The 16,687-nt window shown below is 41.3% G+C and overlaps 2 protein-coding genes across 6 annotated transcripts in view; one reads left to right on the top strand and one right to left on the bottom strand.

Moving 5' to 3' along the window:
- The window catches only part of LOC136267101 (autophagy-related protein 16-like), a 68,092-nt gene that overhangs the window by 40,631 nt on the left and 10,774 nt on the right, over window positions 1-16,687 (bottom strand). For 2 of the 4 annotated variants that reach the window (XR_010706524.1, XM_066062164.1), the window contains exons 9-16: window positions 16,541-16,603; window positions 15,143-15,254; window positions 14,818-14,929; window positions 12,845-12,915; window positions 12,321-12,392; window positions 5,962-6,024; window positions 5,855-5,915; window positions 64-124 (exon numbers count right to left, since the gene is read on the bottom strand). Coding sequence is in view for 2 of the 4 variants with exons in the window: in XM_066062164.1 (XP_065918236.1) it covers window positions 64-124; window positions 5,855-5,915; window positions 5,962-6,024; window positions 12,321-12,392; window positions 12,845-12,915; window positions 14,818-14,929; window positions 15,143-15,254; window positions 16,541-16,603 (615 nt within the window). In the remaining 2 variants the exon portion in view is untranslated. The remainder of the gene's footprint in view (window positions 1-63; window positions 125-5,854; window positions 5,916-5,961; window positions 6,025-12,320; window positions 12,393-12,844; window positions 12,916-14,817; window positions 14,930-15,142; window positions 15,255-16,540; window positions 16,604-16,687) is intronic. The other 2 variants (XR_010706526.1, XM_066062165.1) reach the window with 2 other exon arrangements.
- On the top strand, window positions 6,797-10,996 carry LOC136267100 (uncharacterized). 2 transcript variants are annotated; one of them, XM_066062163.1, is made up of 2 exons: window positions 6,797-10,454; window positions 10,650-10,996. In XM_066062163.1, the coding sequence occupies exons 1-2, from the start codon at window positions 7,684-7,686 to the stop codon at window positions 10,678-10,680; spliced, it is 2,802 nt and encodes a 933-aa protein (XP_065918235.1). In that variant the 5' UTR covers window positions 6,797-7,683; the 3' UTR covers window positions 10,681-10,996. The 2 variants fall into 2 exon arrangements, with proteins under 2 accessions (XP_065918235.1, XP_065918234.1); XM_066062162.1 differs by having other exon boundaries at window positions 6,797-10,594.

Raw genomic sequence — 16,687 nt, 5'->3', positions numbered from 1 at the left:
ATTTACATGTGCACTTCCCCCATGGCAAAATTGACTTTCTACTTTACTGAGTTGAGTACTTACCCCATTCCTTTTCCAGCAACCAGATCATTGCAACTGGAACCAGCAAACAATGTCTTTGAACCTGAGATTGGCACATATGTACATATAAGGTCAGAAGTGACTTAAAAACTAATAAATATTCCTTACTAGTCGGTTAGTAAACGATCTGTCAAATTGTAAAGTGTATGCCCACACATGCGTTTTACCTCCAAGTTGTGTTCAAGATAACAGTAATCTAATCCAAAACAGCCAAGCTGTAAAAAAACAGTGCGGCCCTCAAAAAGGCTATGGTGAAAAAAGATGTGAAATCCAAGGTGGCAGCCAAGAAATGGCTGTGATGGTAGGTTAACGGTAAAAAAATTAATAACGACAATTCAGGTGAATTTTTGTGCCGCTTGGTCTTGGCAAAAAAATCACCTAAATTGCCGTTATTAAAATTTTTACCATTAACCTACCATCACAGCCATTTCTTGGCCGCCACCTTAGATTTCACATCTTTTTTCACCATAGCCTTTTTGAGGGCCGCACTGTTTTTTTACAGCTTGGCTGTTTTGGATTAGATTCCATTTCTTTTTGTATTTGTATACCACAAAGCCGGCCTATGGCCGGCTTTGGGACTTTTTTAACCTGTCCTTTTTTTCTGTACCACAGGAAGAAGAAAAGATGAAGCAGATGTACTTTAAATATTTCTGATTTTATCAGTAAATGTACAAATTATATATATAATACATATATTTATTACAGAACTCTCCATGGTGGTTTCTTTGTAACTGAACACTCTACAAGGTGACTTCTTCTTGCTGCCCTCTCTACAGGGTGAATTGTTAGTAGCTCAACAATCTACAAGGTATCTTCTTCTAGCAGATCTCTCTACAGGGTGATTTGTTTGTAGCTGAACTATCTACAAGGTAACTTCTTCTAGCTGATCTCTCTACAGGGTGATTTGTTTGTAGCTGAATTCTGTGCAGGTGATTTGTTTGCAGCTGAGCTCTTTACAGAATGGTTTCTTTGTAGCTGAACTCTCTACAAGGTAACTTCTTCTAACTGATCTTTCTACAGGACATTTTGTTTGTGGCTGAATTTTCTACAGGGTGATTTCTTTGAAGCTGAACTCTCTACATGGTGGTTTCTTTGTAACTGAACTCTCTACAAGGTAATTTCTTCTAGCTGATCTCTCTACAGGGTGATTTGTTTGTAGCTGAACTCTCTACAGGTGATTTCTTTGTAACTGAACTCTCTACATGATGGTTTCTTTGTAGCTGAACTCTCCACAAGGTAACTTCTTCTAGCTGATCTCTCTACAGGGAGATTTGTTTGTAGCTGAACTCTCTACATGATGGTTTCTTTGTAGACAAGGTAACTTCTTCTAGCTGATCTCTCTACAGGGAGATTTGTTTGTAGCTTAACTCTCTACAGGTGATATGTTTGTAGCTGAACTCTCTACAGGTGATTTCTTTGTAACTGAACTCTCTACATGACGGTTCTTTGAAGCTGAACTCTCTACAAGGTGACTTCTTCTAGCTGATCTTTCTACAGGGAGATTTGTTTGTAGCTGAACTCTCTACAGGTGATTTGTTTGCAGCTGAACTCTCTACATGATGGTTCTTTGAAGCTGAACTCTCTACAAGGTGACTTCTTCTAGCCGATCTTTCTACTGGGAGATTTGTTTGCAGCTGAACTCTCTACATGATGGTTTCTTTGTAACTGAACTCTCTACAAGGTGACTTATCCTAGCTGATCTTTCTACAGGGTGATTTGTTTGTAGCTGAATTCTCTACAAGGAAACTTCTTCTAGCTGATCTCTCTACAGGGAGATTTGTTTGTAGCTGAACTCTCTACAGGTGATTTGTTTGCAGCTGAACTCTCTACATGATGGTTTCTTTGTAGCTGAACTCTCTACAAGGTAATTTCTTTTAGCTGATGTCTCTACAAGGTCAGTAGTTTGTAGCTGAACTCTCTGCATGATGATTTCTTTGTAACTGAACTCTCTACAAGGTGACTCCTTCTAGCTGATCTTTCTACAGGGTGATTTGTTTGTAGCTGAACCCTCTACAAGGAAACTTCTTCTAGCTGATCTCTCTACAGGGAGATTTGTTTGTAGCTGAACTCTCTACAGGTGATTTGTTTGCAGCTGAACTCTCTACATGATGGTTTCTTTGTAGCTGAACTCTCTACAAGGTAACTTCTTCTAGCTGATCTCTCTACAGGGAGATTTGTTTGTAGCTGAACTCTCTACAGGTGATTTGTTTGCAGTTGAACTCTCTACATGATGGTTTCTTTGTAACTGAACTCTCTGCAAGGTAATTTCTTCTAGCTGATCTTTCTACAGGGTGATTTGTTTGTAGCTGAACTCTCTACAAGGAAACTTCTTCTAGCTGATCTCTCTACAGGGAGATTTGTTTGTAGCTGAACTCTCTACAGGTGATTTGTTTGCAGCTGACCTCTCTACATGATGGTTTCTTTGTAGCAGAACTCTCTACAAGGTAGCTGATGTCTCTACAAGGTCACTAGTTTGTAGCTGAACTCTCTATATGGTGGTTTCTTTGTAACTGAACTCTCTACAAGGTGACCTCTTCTAGCTGATCTTTCTAGAGGGTGATTTGTTTGTAGCTGAACTCTCTACAAGGAAACTTCTTCTAGCTGATCTCTCTACAGGGAGATTTGTCTGTAACTGAACTCTCTACAGGTGATTTGTTTGCAGCTGAACTCTCTACATGATGGTTTCTTTGTAGCTGAACTCTGTACAAGGTAATTTATTTTAGCTGATGTCTCTACAAGGTCACTAGTTTGTAGCTGAACTCTCTGCATGATGGTTTCTTTGTAACTGAACTCTCTACAAGGTGACTCCTTCTAGCTGATCTTTCTACAGGGTGATTTGTTTGTAGCTGAACTCTCTACAAGGAAACTTCTTCTAACTGATTTCTCTACAGGGAGATTTGTTTGTAGCTGAACTCTCTACAGGTGATTTGTTTGCAGCTGAACTCTCTACATGATGGTTTCTTTGTAGCTGAATTCTCTACAAGGTAACTTCTTCTAGCTGATCTCTCTACAGGGAGATTTGTTTGTAGCTGAACTCTCTGTAGGTGATTTGTTTGCAGCTGAACTCTCTACAATATGGTTTCTTTGTAGCTGAACTCTCCACAAGGTAACTTCTTCTAGCTGATCTTTCTACAGGGTGATTTGTTTGTAGCTGAACTCTCTACAAGGAAATTTCTTCTAGCTGATCTCTCTACAGGGAGATTTGGTTGTGGCTGAACTCTCTACAGGTGATTTGTTTGCAGCTAAACTCTCTACATGATGGTTTCTTTGTAGCTGAACTCTCTACAAGGTAACTTCTTCTATTGATCTCTCTACAGGGCGATTTGTTTGTAGTTGAACTCTCTACATGGTAGTTTCTTTGTAGTTGAACTCTACAAGGTGATTTCTTCTACCTGAACTATCCCTTTCCATAGTTGCATGAACTCCCTATAAGGTAAATTTTAATAAGCTGATCTCTCTACAGGGTGAATTGTTTGTAGCTGATCTCTCTACAGGGTGACTTGTTTCTAGCTGATCTCTATACAGGTTACTTGTTTCTAGCTGATCTCTTGAATTCTCTTCAGGGTGACTGCTCTATTAGGATGACTGCTCTATTAGAGTATCTCGATCTCGCACTTGCTACACCAAGTTGGATTTTGTGTTATAACTCCATGGCTTTAAGTCTGATTCTTGTACACCATTGAAGAGCCTTTCTAAGATGATTACTCCTTCTATACAGCGATTTTCAAAGCATTCCCCCAAGCAGTTTATCTGGTAGGCGTGGAAAGTAGTCGTTTTTTATTAGCTAATCTCGATTGCATAAGTGTTACACACTGTTGGTTTTTTCGTTGTATCTTCCTGGTTTTTAGCACGATTTCTTTCAAACCACAAAAGGTTTGAGGTTCAATAGTTAACCTATTCACCCACCGCTTTTCAGCTTCTTCCCATACGTGGTTTACGCTGTAGGCGTGAAAACATATTGGTGTTATTTTTTGTGAATAATCGATCATAACTCTTTTCCTGTTTATCGTATCCTAGCCAAAGTTGGTACAGAGATGCGCCTTTATATCCCCTTTCTGTGTGCCAAATTTCCAGGCAATCAGATATAGCGTTCGCGTTTTATAGCAGTTTTTGTAAGTGTGCGAAAAGAGGAAGAAAAACAAGAAAAAAAATGAAGAAACTAAGCCAATTTTTGAAGTCGCATATCTCGGGAATGCTTGAAGTGATTTCGCTCTAATTTGGAATGTGGAGTGCTGAAGGTGGAGGGAGTGTCCACAGCAAAAATTGTCTTGTTTCATCAAGGCAGCACAGAGCTACGGAGGTGCGAAAATTGCGTTTTCTTTCTTCCTGTCAATATACTCACGGGTGTTACGCGCCGGCTTCTTGGGCCGTACGACACACTACTGTGTGTCTTGATCTAAGCCAAGCAGCCAAGTTGTAAAAAAAGAGTATGGCCCCCAAAAAAGCCAGGGTGAAAAAAGTTGGGAAATCAAAAGTGGTAGCCAAGAAATGGTTGTGAGGGTGACTTGTGACTAGCTAACCTCTCTACAATTTCTAGCTAATCTCTCTCCAGGGTGATTTGTTTGTGGCCGATCTCTCTACACGGAAACTTGTTTCTAGCTGATATCTCTATAGGGTGACTTGTTTCTAGCTAGGGTGACTGCTCTATTAAGATGACTGCTCTATTAGAGTACCTTGATCTCTCACTTGTTACACTGAGTTAGTTTTTGTGTTAAAACTCTGCTGCTTTACCTCTGATTCTTCTAAAATATTGAAGAGTCTTTCTAAGGTGATTAATCCACCTGTACACTGATTTTAAAATCATTCCACTGAGCCGTTTGTCTAGTATGTGTGGCAAGTACTTGTTTTTTTGTTGTTTTTTTAAATTGGCTAATCTCGATTTTGTAATTGTTACACACTGTTAGTAGTTTTGTTGTATCTTCGTGGTCTGTAGCTTGATTTCTTTCAAACCACAAAAGGTTTGAGGTTTAATAGTTAACCTATCCACGTACCTATTTTCAGCTTCTTCCTATAAGCGGTTTACCCTGTAGGTGTGACAACATATTGGTGTTATTTTTCATAAAAATTGCTAATAACTGGTATTGTATTCCAGCCAAACTTAGTAGCAAGATGCAACTTTATATCCTCCTTCTGCCTGCCAAATTGCAAGGCAATCAGATATTGCATTCATGTTTTATGGCAACTTTTGTAAGTGTGCAAAACAACAAAGAAAAAGGAGACAGAGAGAAAAAAACCAAGAAACTAAACTAATTTTCTCATATCACAGAAATGCTTGACATGATTTTGGTGAAATTTGGAATGTGGAGTACTGATATTGGCAGGTGTGTCCACAGCAAAAGTCGTCTTGTTACGTAAAGGCAGCACAGAGCTATGAATCCATGAAAATAAAATCGCGTTTCCTTTCTTCCTGTCAATATACTCACGGTATTACATGCCAGCTTCTTGGACCACACGACACACTGCCGTGTGTCTTGATGAACCACTATAGTTTGCTATTACTGTATAGTGATGCACCAATGTCACTTTTTCATTACCAATCCCATACCGATACATGTTAGGGGGAAAATGGCTGATACTGATCTAATAATGACACTTTGGTATTCATAAGAAACAGACATCCATTCCAACAAAATCTTAAAAAACACATTTGCTAATCTCACAATATGTTATTCATTGGCTTTTGTCACTACATGTACATACTGTATATACAAGGATTTTACACTTAAAGGTATACTCCCTCAAAGCACGATACAAACACATCTACAGTACTTACATGTTTTATATCTCAGATCCCACAATTTCAATGTTCTATCATGACTGCCAGTCACCTGTAACTTGAGGTCACTACTGCAGTGTCATCATTTACTGCTGATAACTGACCACTGTAGAAACATCAAGAAACTTTGCACACAATACTTTATTTCCGTGACCAGTCAGTGTTTGCTGTAGACACATAAAATAATTTCTCTGTACCTGAGTCTGTGTATACGTGTTGTACAAGTGTATTTTGTATGTGCTGTGTTGTGTGTGTGTATGCTGTGTTGTGTGTGTGTATGCTGTGTTGTGTGTGTGCGTGCGTGTGCGCGCGTGTGTGTGTGTGTGCAGTGCTCCCTTGATTGTATTTCGGAGGTTCCGGATACAAGGTACAGTGTTAACTAGTGGTATTGCCCTCAATTCCTGTTACTCACAGCACTTCAAAGCTAAATCTATAAATAGAATCTCCCACTTCCGGTGGCGCTCTTTTCTGTCGCTCACATTAGCACGTGTTGTTATTTTTTCGTCTTCTTGCCGATTGACTTCTGATGGATGATTCATCCCTTCGAGCCTTGTTCCAGAAGATTTCCTCTGATGATACGCTTCGCAGGTCTCTCCTAGAGGCGTTACAACCGACCCTTGAAGAGACAACCGAGGATCCTGGTCGGACCATAGAAGCTGGAAGTGACACCTCTGCTAGCAACGTGCCCCAGCCAGATGACAGGGACAGACCTGAAGATACCTCGCTGGTAGCCGATGTGCACCAGACGGGAAGAGATGCCTCGCTGGTCGCCGATGCGCGCCAGTCGAGAGGGATTGGCGAGCAGGGCGCCGATGAGCCCCTGTCAACGTCCAATCCTCCTGGGAGCCGGAGTGACAATTCTGGGAGTAGTAGCTCCCACCCTCCAACATTCAATCCCGTCCTCTTCGACCCCAGCTCAGTCACCTCAGAGAGTGAGTACACATTTGATGCACATCAAATAATTACGGATTATTTGGAGAAACATTTTAGGGTGTCTCTCACAAAGGAGGTACGAAACCCCATGCATAAAACACACCCGGTCCCACATACACCTGTAATGAAGGTGCCTAAAGTAGACCGTTTTATGCTCGATCATCTTAAACAAAATTATCCGAAGTCACGTGATGCAGAGCTGGGCACGATACAATCGGCACTGCTGTCTGCCACAGGCCCGCTCACGTGTCTATGGGCTGATATCATTGACAGTGAGTTACACACCAATGAAGAAGGGGTTGTGAATGTGCATGATGTTCTGGATATCGTGCAGCGAACTTTGGTATTATTGGGTAACGCCAATGAGCTGATATCCCAATCGAGACGCAGCAACATTCTGCGTTGTGTTGACGGCTCGCTAGAAAAGTATGCTTCTGAACCACGACCGAATAGTGGAGGGTTCCTTTTCGGTGAAGGCTTCTGTGCACAGTTAAAAGGCAAGGTAGAGTCCGACACGACCCTTGCTCAAGTAGCCTCGCTGTCGAAGCGCTACCACCCGTATGGCGAGAGACCTCGCGACTTCCGTCGTTCTACCCTAGGACGCAGTAAGCAGTTTTTTCGAAAGAGCCCTGCCGGAGGAGTTGGGCACCGGCAGGGCCAATCGTCCAAATTCCAGCACAGGAGAGGATCGGGCACCTATCACCGCTCCCAAGCCCCGCCCACATTCAACAATTCGGCCAAGTCGGGAAAACCCTAGTCAGTCTGCCCACACCTCACCCTTCCTTGTTAGACCTACGGTTAGACTTCAGCCTTGTCACAAAACATGCGACAAAGCCAGTGGGAAGCAGAACTTCTCTCTTCATGGCAAACTGGGCCAAGTTGACACAAGATCAATGGATCCTCTCCACCATCCAGGGTTATCACCTCCCTCTGGTCAGCTGGCCCCACCGTTGGCTATCAAGCAGCAGACTGGACGACAGCAAACCCTCAGCCTTACAAACAGAGGTCCAGAAATTAATAGAAAAAGGGGCCGCAGTGCGAGTGCAGCCATCTCAGGTACATGTCTCCAGTCCCATGTTCATAGTCCCGAAAAGCGGCGGAGGCTGGAGGCCAATCATAGATTTGCGGTTCTTGAACACGTACCTGGAACCTCCGCATTTCAAGATGGAGGGGCTGTACATGCTACCTGTCATCCTGAAACAGGATTGGTTTATGGCAAAGATCGACCTCAAAGATGCCTACCTAACGATTCCAGTGGCAGCAGTGCACCACCCCCTGCTATCCTTCCAGGTACTAGCTGGAGAGTGGATACAATTTCAGTCCCTACCATTCGGGCTTTGCACCGCTCCCTTTGTATTTTCGAAGGTAACAAAGCCCCTTGTTCAGTTCTTACGTCAGCTGGGAATCTATCTAATCATTTATTTAGACGATCTACTAATAGCATCCCCAGGCAAGCCACAGCTATTAGAAGACCTCTCAACAGTGTTTTGGCTGTTCACAGCTCTGGGGTTCCTGATCAACCTGCCCAAGAGTATAACCGAGCCAACCCAGAGTATCGAGTTCCTTGGTTTTGTAATAGATTCAGCTCAGATGACAGTGACTCTTCCTCCCCACAAGGTGGAATCAATCCAAAAGGAGGCATCCCAGATTCTGACATTGGAGACTGTACAGATCAAGACATTGGCACACCTGATTGGAACTCTGGTAGCCACGAAGCCAGCAATACCACTAGCCCCGCTCCACTTCCGCAGTCTCCAGGATCTAAAGGTCCAGACTCTGCGGTGCCACAAGGCTTCCTACCACACCACTGTCCACTTGTCACAGGAAGCACAGAGAGATCTCCAGTGGTGGGCAACTCAGTTGCCCACTCATTGCTCCAACAGTATTGTGAAGACAGAAGCCTCTGTAGTGATAGAATCAGATGCGTCCAAATCAGGTTGGGGAGCCATATGCCAGGGAGTGAGCACCGGGGGCAAGTGGACTGCAGGGGAAGCAGCATCACATATCAATTATCTAGAGCTAACAGCAGCATTCCTGGCACTACAGTCTTTCACCAAAGATCTGAACAATGTGGGTGTGCTGATACGGATGGACAATCGGACAGCAATAGCTCAGATAAACAAGATGGGAGGTCCAACTCTATCCCCACTATGTTGCCTAGCCTTAGAGATCTGGGAATGGTGCCAGGCCCGCAACATCACTCCACATGCAGAGTACTTACCTGGGGTGGACAATGTCAGTGCAGACTGGGAATCTCGCCACCACATGGACAGCAGCGATTGGCAACTTTTGCCATCTGTTTTTCAGTCACTGAACAGTCAGTTGGGTCCATTCAGTGTAGACCTATTTGCCAGCAGGACCAACGCTCAGTTACCACGGTATTACAGCTGGAAGCCGGACCCAGCAGCCATAGCAGTGGACGCCTTCTCAGTGCCATGGGCTCCAGAACAGCCATATCTTTTCCCACCATTCAATTTGATTGGGAGAGCTCTGAGCAAAATTCAGTTAGAGGCAGTGACATGTGCATGTCTTGTAGCACCGGCATGGCCAGCTCAAGTCTGGTATCCCCAGTTGTTGAGTATGTTAGTGAGCAACCCAATACTCCTTCCAATGACTCAGGATCTCCTCATGAGTCCAGACCAGCTACTTCACCCTCTGGTGATGGAGAGTCGAATGCCCTTAGCCGCGTGGCTTGTCTCAGGCAGGGATTTGCCATGCAGGGATTTTCAGAAAGGGTTACCGATATGCTCCTCCAATCTTGGAGAGTCAACACTCACACATCATATAGCTCAGCCTGGAAAAAGTGGTGTGGCTGGTGTGTTACAAGGCAGATCAATCCACTTTCAGCCCCTTTAGCGGACATCTTAGAGTTCCTCACAGATAATTTTGACTTAGGACTCCAGTATCGCACATTAAACACTCTCCGTTCTGCCATATCAATGACACATGCCAGGGTAGACAATTGCCAAGTGGGAACTCATCCAGTAGTGGTTAGACTATTAAAAGGAATGTACAATGCTAGGCCACCTACTCCTCGCTATTCCAATTCTTGGGATGTAACACCAGTAGTAGAATCCCTGAGAGGTCCCTCCACTGAATACACCATTCTCCAATTAGCCAAGAAGGTTGCAACGTTAATGGCCTTGAGTAATGCTGATCGCTGTTCTGACTTGGCAGCGCTAGACAGGGACTATATGAGATGGACTACTACTAGTGTGCAGTTCACAGTAGTACAGCTTACTAAGACAAGGTCATCAGGACCGCCCAGGTCAGTAGTTTACTCAGCCTTGCCTAATGATCCAGACATTTGTCCAGTTGTTAACCTTCGTCAGTATATTGAAAGGACTACCTCTCATGTCACTACTATGGCTCCAAAGCCAGTCTTTATTACTTCCAAGAGACCTTTTCGAAGGGCGCGCCCTGCTACTCTGGGGCACTGGATTAAGGATACCCTTAAGACAGCAGGAGTAGATACTGAAAGATACACGGCCCACTCAACAAGAAGCGCCAGTACTTCTCAGGCAAGAAGAAAGGGAGTGCTTGTCTCTGATATTCTGAAAGTAGCCAACTGGTCTACCAGAAGCACTTTTGAAAGATTCTATCATAAGCCAAGTGAACCATCAGCATTTACAAGAGCTGTCTTTCAGTCAGGGCAGAATTACAGGTATATATTGTGTGCTTTGAACGTACCACTAGTTAACACTGTACCTTGTATCCGGAACCTCCGAAATACAATTCACAGATTCCCCGAGGACAAGGTCCGTAAGGGGAGGATGGATTGTATGAGGAGGTGAAGGATACAAGGTACAGTGGGTTCCCACCCAAATACATGTATTTATCATGTTACCCTCCCCTCTAGTCATGAGGAAGAAGAGGCAAATTACCAGTAAAGGAAAACACGATTAGCTGTCAACAACATTGTTAATGTGATTTATGTAGGTAGTACTGATAACTAGCTATATAACATTTAGGTTCTGATCATGTGATTATATACATGTGTATGCTCATGTGTGGTATATGACATTTAGTTATCATAAATACAGCAGCAAGCTGAGTCTTGCTAACCTGTGTAAATATGTATATAGTCAACAGTGCTATTTGTTCACTACATCAAAGAGCGCCACCGGAAGTGGGAGATTCTATTTATAGATTTAGCTTTGAAGTGCTGTGAGTAACAGGAATTGAGGGCAATACCACTAGTTAACACTGTACCTTGTATCCTTCACCTCCTCATACAATCCATCCTCCCCTTACGGACCTTGTCCTCGGGGAATCTGTGAATTATCTGGTACCAGACATGTTCAGATAATCAAAAAGTAAAGCACATTCATTTATATACAGAACCCTGATCAATTACTCTAATACAATGCACACATTCAACAAAATACTCTAATAAAACAGTCATTTCTACTGTTCAGATAACCAAGTTTGAAATCAAGGGGAGCACTGTACGTGTTGTGTGTGTGTGTGCGTGCATGCGTGCATGTGTTGTGTTAACTTGTGTACATACGTATTTGTAGACTAGCATGACAGACATTCAAATACTGCAGTTTTCCAAGTTCTTGCAATGCAAAGCGTCATGCACTAATATTGTGTCAGTATGCGCAGTTCTTTAAATGTATGTAACTACACTTGTAACGTTCTGTGGCTGTCGAGTTGTATGCGTAAGCATGTTTAAAGTCCTGTGAGTCAGTAGTCGTCACTGAAAATCCACTGTTGAACAACTGCGCACAAACATGCTTGTATAGCGCATGACGCTTTGCATTGCAAGAACTTGGAAAACTGCAGTAACATGTGTAAAGTTATAGCAAGTTAGATACATATTAAAAAGTTTATGCATACTGAGCTTATGATAACATCCGGACACCGGACAAAATCCGGTCAAATTGCATAGATGTCTGACCATAATGCAATTTGTCCAGACACAGTGTCCCATCAAAGCATAAGGAAGGGGCCTAAGGGCTGAGCTGGCATGCTATCAACAATAACAGCCACTTGGTTGCCAGGAGATAGTATACATTCTTACAACCCAAGGGAGTGACCACAAACGTACCTTTGCCAACTCTCTGGTGTACTGTAACTACATAACAGCTGCAGTAAGGCATGTGACATCTTACCACTATAATGTTCATTGCTATGCTATAGTGGACATATTGGGCATTCATCTTCTACATGTCCAGTCAATTTTGGTAATTGTCTGGCCAATTTTGGTTTGCCAGGACATTGTGGCAGGACAACAGAGAATTCTTATCATAAGCTCTGTGCATAAAACCAAATTCAATTTCTTTTTTAGATACATGTGTATCCCCACTATACACGTAGTACATAACTACCATTAATATGACCCCTACTATGTACGTAGTTTACAAAATTCCCTCTTTTTTGCACTATGGGAAAGCTACAAATAAAAAAGGCAACACTGCATTAATACTGCAGTACTTATACCCAAAACAGTCGTGTGAGCTTATTCTAGACTTTTTAACATCTAGCTCACACGTACAAACTACACTGTATAGTATGTAGCACTCACCCTAGCCTTGTACTCTGCAACTGACCACAGTCTAGCTGAACAGTCATTTGATGCTGCTAAAACATATTTCTCCTATCATATATATACAAACAATAGTACAAAATTGTAACAAAGGTATAGTATTGTATGTAACTACAAGTATACGGAAAATTAGGAATTTTAAGTTTGATTAGGGATCAAAGAAATAAAAAGTAGGGAAACAAGGACATACATACAGTACACATACACAAATCCATGTGATTCCACAATACTCCCAAGCATACGTTTATATACATACTACTGTGTATACATAGCTTGGTGTGGTGGCATGCAACTTCTAAAATGCACACTGAGAACAAAATAATTGTTGAGTTCTTCTCTCTCAGTAGTATTCAAGGCCCAACTAAAATGTCACATAAGAATGTGTTGTTGTTTATATTAAATCTTTAAACATCACTGACAAACGTACACATTACAAAGTAGCCTTACAGGCTGATAGTTAAACATAACATGGTGATCTCATATAACACTAACCACTAACGTACCAGATCATCAAACACAATAGACATGATGCTTGCATTACTCCCAATTAAATAGCTTTTTGCTGCACATCTTCCTGTAAAAAGGAACAGTCAAACGTACTACATGTACTTAAGCCTGAAGTAATGAAATTTTAAAATGTGATTATTCATAGACATTTATTAGGCCCTTAGGTGCAAATCAACTGCCTCATAGCAAAAGCTTACCTACATAAGGTTAAGGTTAACACTATATGCTGGTGTTCACATACAGGCTGCTATTGGCATCTCATTTCGCTCACATGGGGGCGGAAAGACAAATATATATAGGTATAAGCAAACTAACAAGCATATAAACACATTTTAGGGTTTCAGGAACCAGGCATGCACCTGGATTAAAAAATCTATTTGTTATGAAGTAGTATACACATGAAAGAATATGGATTGCTCTAGAATTTGAAAACAACATTTTATCTTTCGTAAAATATCTTAAAGTTACTTGCACTTGCATATTTACAAGCAGACATTTAAATGGCATCAAACTAATTAAACCATACCAATATTAGCTATACCAATATCAAGTATAGAAAATATCATACTGTCTATGAAACATCACAATAGCTCTGTAAACTAGTATATTAAAAATTATAAATTTAAAAATAAAGTAGGAATCCAAGCGATAAAAAGTAGTGAAACAAGAGAAGAACGATGGTAGCTATTACAGCATACCTCGGTGGGAAATCCCTACTTTGGCATGGTATAGCCATTATTTTGTGTTCAATGCCAAAGTAGGAATTTCCCACCGAGCTATGCTGTAATAGCTACCATCGTTCTTCTCTTGTTTCACTACTTTTTATCGCTTGGATTCCTACTTTATTTTTAAATTTATAATTTTAATATACTATCTTGTTTAGTTTTTTTGTTAAGGCATACAGCTAGCTATAAACATGTGACTGTTCTATTAGGGTGACTGCTGTGTTAGAGTATCTCGAGGCAGCCTGCAAGATGTGTGCTTGCCCAAAAGGGGCGGGGTTTCGATCGATTATAGAGTATGTCAAATCAGCCTTCCAAATTGAAGGCGTGTGGTCACTGAAATACAGCTAGTGCAAAAAGGGGTGTGTCATCATGGTTTCAATCGATAGATCGATAATGCATACAATGAAGAATGGGCTTGATATTGTGACCTATCGTGAAGCTATCTAGCTAGTACCAGTACCTCCGTACAGTACCCTCCGTCATAGATTATATCAGTAAGGAATATAATATATTCCTCTGTACAGTAGCATAGTCTATGCACCTTAAATAATCTTGTGGCGTCTATTATGCTGCTTAAAGAAAGTGTTGATATGGAAAATTTATACCTCAATATGGTTTCATTGGATGAAGAAGACAAGCAGCCTGATTGAAGATAAAAGAAAAGACAAGGCGCAGAGGGCACACACTCGTCGGAACCCCAAAAGGTACATCCCACTGGTGAGTTTGCTATTGTTGTGTAAAATGGTGGCCATGCACTGCTTCGTTTGGCCTCTAGGCTTGCGACTGTGATCAGGCAGTCAGGCAGTCAGGCAGTCAGTCTAAAATTCAAAGTTTTAGTGATTTTTAAAATTCTGTATCTGGCCACCTGTAAGAGTTTTGTTGTATTTAATGCTGTTTTATGTATTATATGGACTAGTACTATTCCGTAAGGTGATTTTCGTCTCGTAAGATATCTCTAGGATGATTTTTGGCGGCGCACGAAAATTTCACATGGATTCCTACTTAAACGGTATTGCCGTACCATTTGATACTACACACAAACAAACACTAGCACTCCCCCTCCCCCCCCCCCCCCCCCCCCCCACACACACACACACATGCACATATACCACATACGCGCACACAAACTATACACACACACAAACTACACACACACGCATGCACATACACCACATGCGCATGCACAAACTATACACACACACACACACATGCACACGCACAAACACACACACACCACCACACACCTGTGGTTGTATCGACACTCCATAATTTAACAAGTTTGTCTGATCCTCCTGTAGCAAAGTAAGTTCCTCTACTACTGAAATTACAAGCACTGATCTCTCCATCATGAGCATCCTAGCAAACATAGTAGTTAGGTAATAACAACATCCAGTCAAGTGTATCACATGATTTGTATATTGTCTATCACAAATATTAGTACAGTAGTGGTATCATAATGTATTACAGCAAGAAAACAATCACAATTTCATATTGACTAATAATAAAATGATTATCACTGTAACTTTGATCTACAGCATCACACAATACGTGTACACACTTCATACTCACTAGAGAATAAACATTAACTGCAGGACATATTGATGGTAACTTAACATCATTAGCAAAGTCAGGAGCAAGATCATCACTAGTACTGGTCCTCTTACCCTTCTGTAACCTACTCCTGTTGTACAAAATGAATTGATTAATAATGTGAAATCCAAAATTATCTCATTATATACTAAATAAAATAACAATATGTAGTTATTCTTTATGAGCAGGCAAGTACGTACAATGGTGTATACAGTATACCGTATTTCTATATTTATAAAACATTAAAAATATTTTGTTGAAGCTAGCATCCAACGAAAATTAATTACGCGAAAAATTTTTACCAATGTAATATTAGAAAAGTTGAATAAATTCGGTTAACTGCTTTCTGGCCACCTGGATCAAAGCTTGGCCGTTGGTGTTAACATCTTTGCTACAGTATTTTAATAATACAAGAATGGCCTCCTGCATCCCAGGGGAGAGCTGCCGCTGGGTCCTCGCCTGGGGATTTCGCCACCAGTGATAGCGCTGGCAATGATGCCATGCCATATGATAGACAGCTACTACAGGACACATTAAATGAAATATATATACGAATATGTGAATTGCATGGAATGAGCTTCTAGCTACAGCAATTCCACTCCAGTCCACTCGGCTTGAGTTTGTGACCGGCGGACAACTCTCAGGCGGGTGCAGCCTCCATGGAATGGAGATGCCACACTTAAGTTTCGTTGCTTGTTATTCTGCTTCTCCTATATACAAAAAGGACAGTATAATCTTAACGAATTAATAAAACTACATAATTCATTGTAAAAAATTGTCGCTTGAAGACACCGCTGAAAATTTTGTGAAAATTTCTTGCAGCTTATATTTATAGAAATACGGTATATGCACGTACAAGTACTTAGCTTCTTTCAACTCATACTGAAGCAAATAAAATGTTCATTAAATTAGTGCTGGATTTTTATCAAGTGCCTTTTATCAGCAAAATAGAACACATGCATGCACATGGCAGGTTTTCATTCAGCAAGTCAACACATTGTACATGATCCAAGACGTACCAGATCAGGTGTATGTCAACTAACTGCGTATGTAAGTGTGCGAATCCTTACTGGGTAACACAGTGGAAACAATGTTCAACACACGTATGTGCATATAGGAATACGTACATATCTCTCCAGTGAGTACATATGTCGTTCTTAGATAGTACTCAAATTACCACACACCTATTGTAGTCAACTCCACAAAAAACACAATGTAAGCTAACACACACAGTGTATGTACATACAACTGAGGGAAAATGGTTTGAAAGAAAAGGAACATTTCCTGATTTCTCTTGCAAAGTCTTATGTGTATACACACAAGTCAGTCATTTTTCCTGCATGCTTAACACTGCAACATAAACAGTTCATAACATACACTTGGGTCACTTTGGCTTGAGATGCTTCGTGTATCTCTTTCTCCAACTGCTTCGCTCTTTCCCTATAGTGTACATACATACATATTAAAATGAGCATTAGTTTGTTCCAAGAGATACATACAGATTTGTTAATACACAAATTTAGC

The sequence above is a fragment of the Dysidea avara genome, chromosome 9 (assembly GCF_963678975.1).
Source record: "Dysidea avara chromosome 9, odDysAvar1.4, whole genome shotgun sequence".
Lineage (NCBI taxonomy): Eukaryota > Metazoa > Porifera > Demospongiae > Dictyoceratida > Dysideidae > Dysidea > Dysidea avara.
This window is presented reverse-complemented; position numbering and strand designations above follow the sequence as displayed.

Bases quoted from the DNA above. Each gene is read 5' to 3' on its own strand.
- LOC136267100 (XM_066062162.1), top strand. From the start codon at position 7,684: ATGGATCCTCTCCACCATCCAGGGTTATCACCTCCCTCTGGTCAGCTG.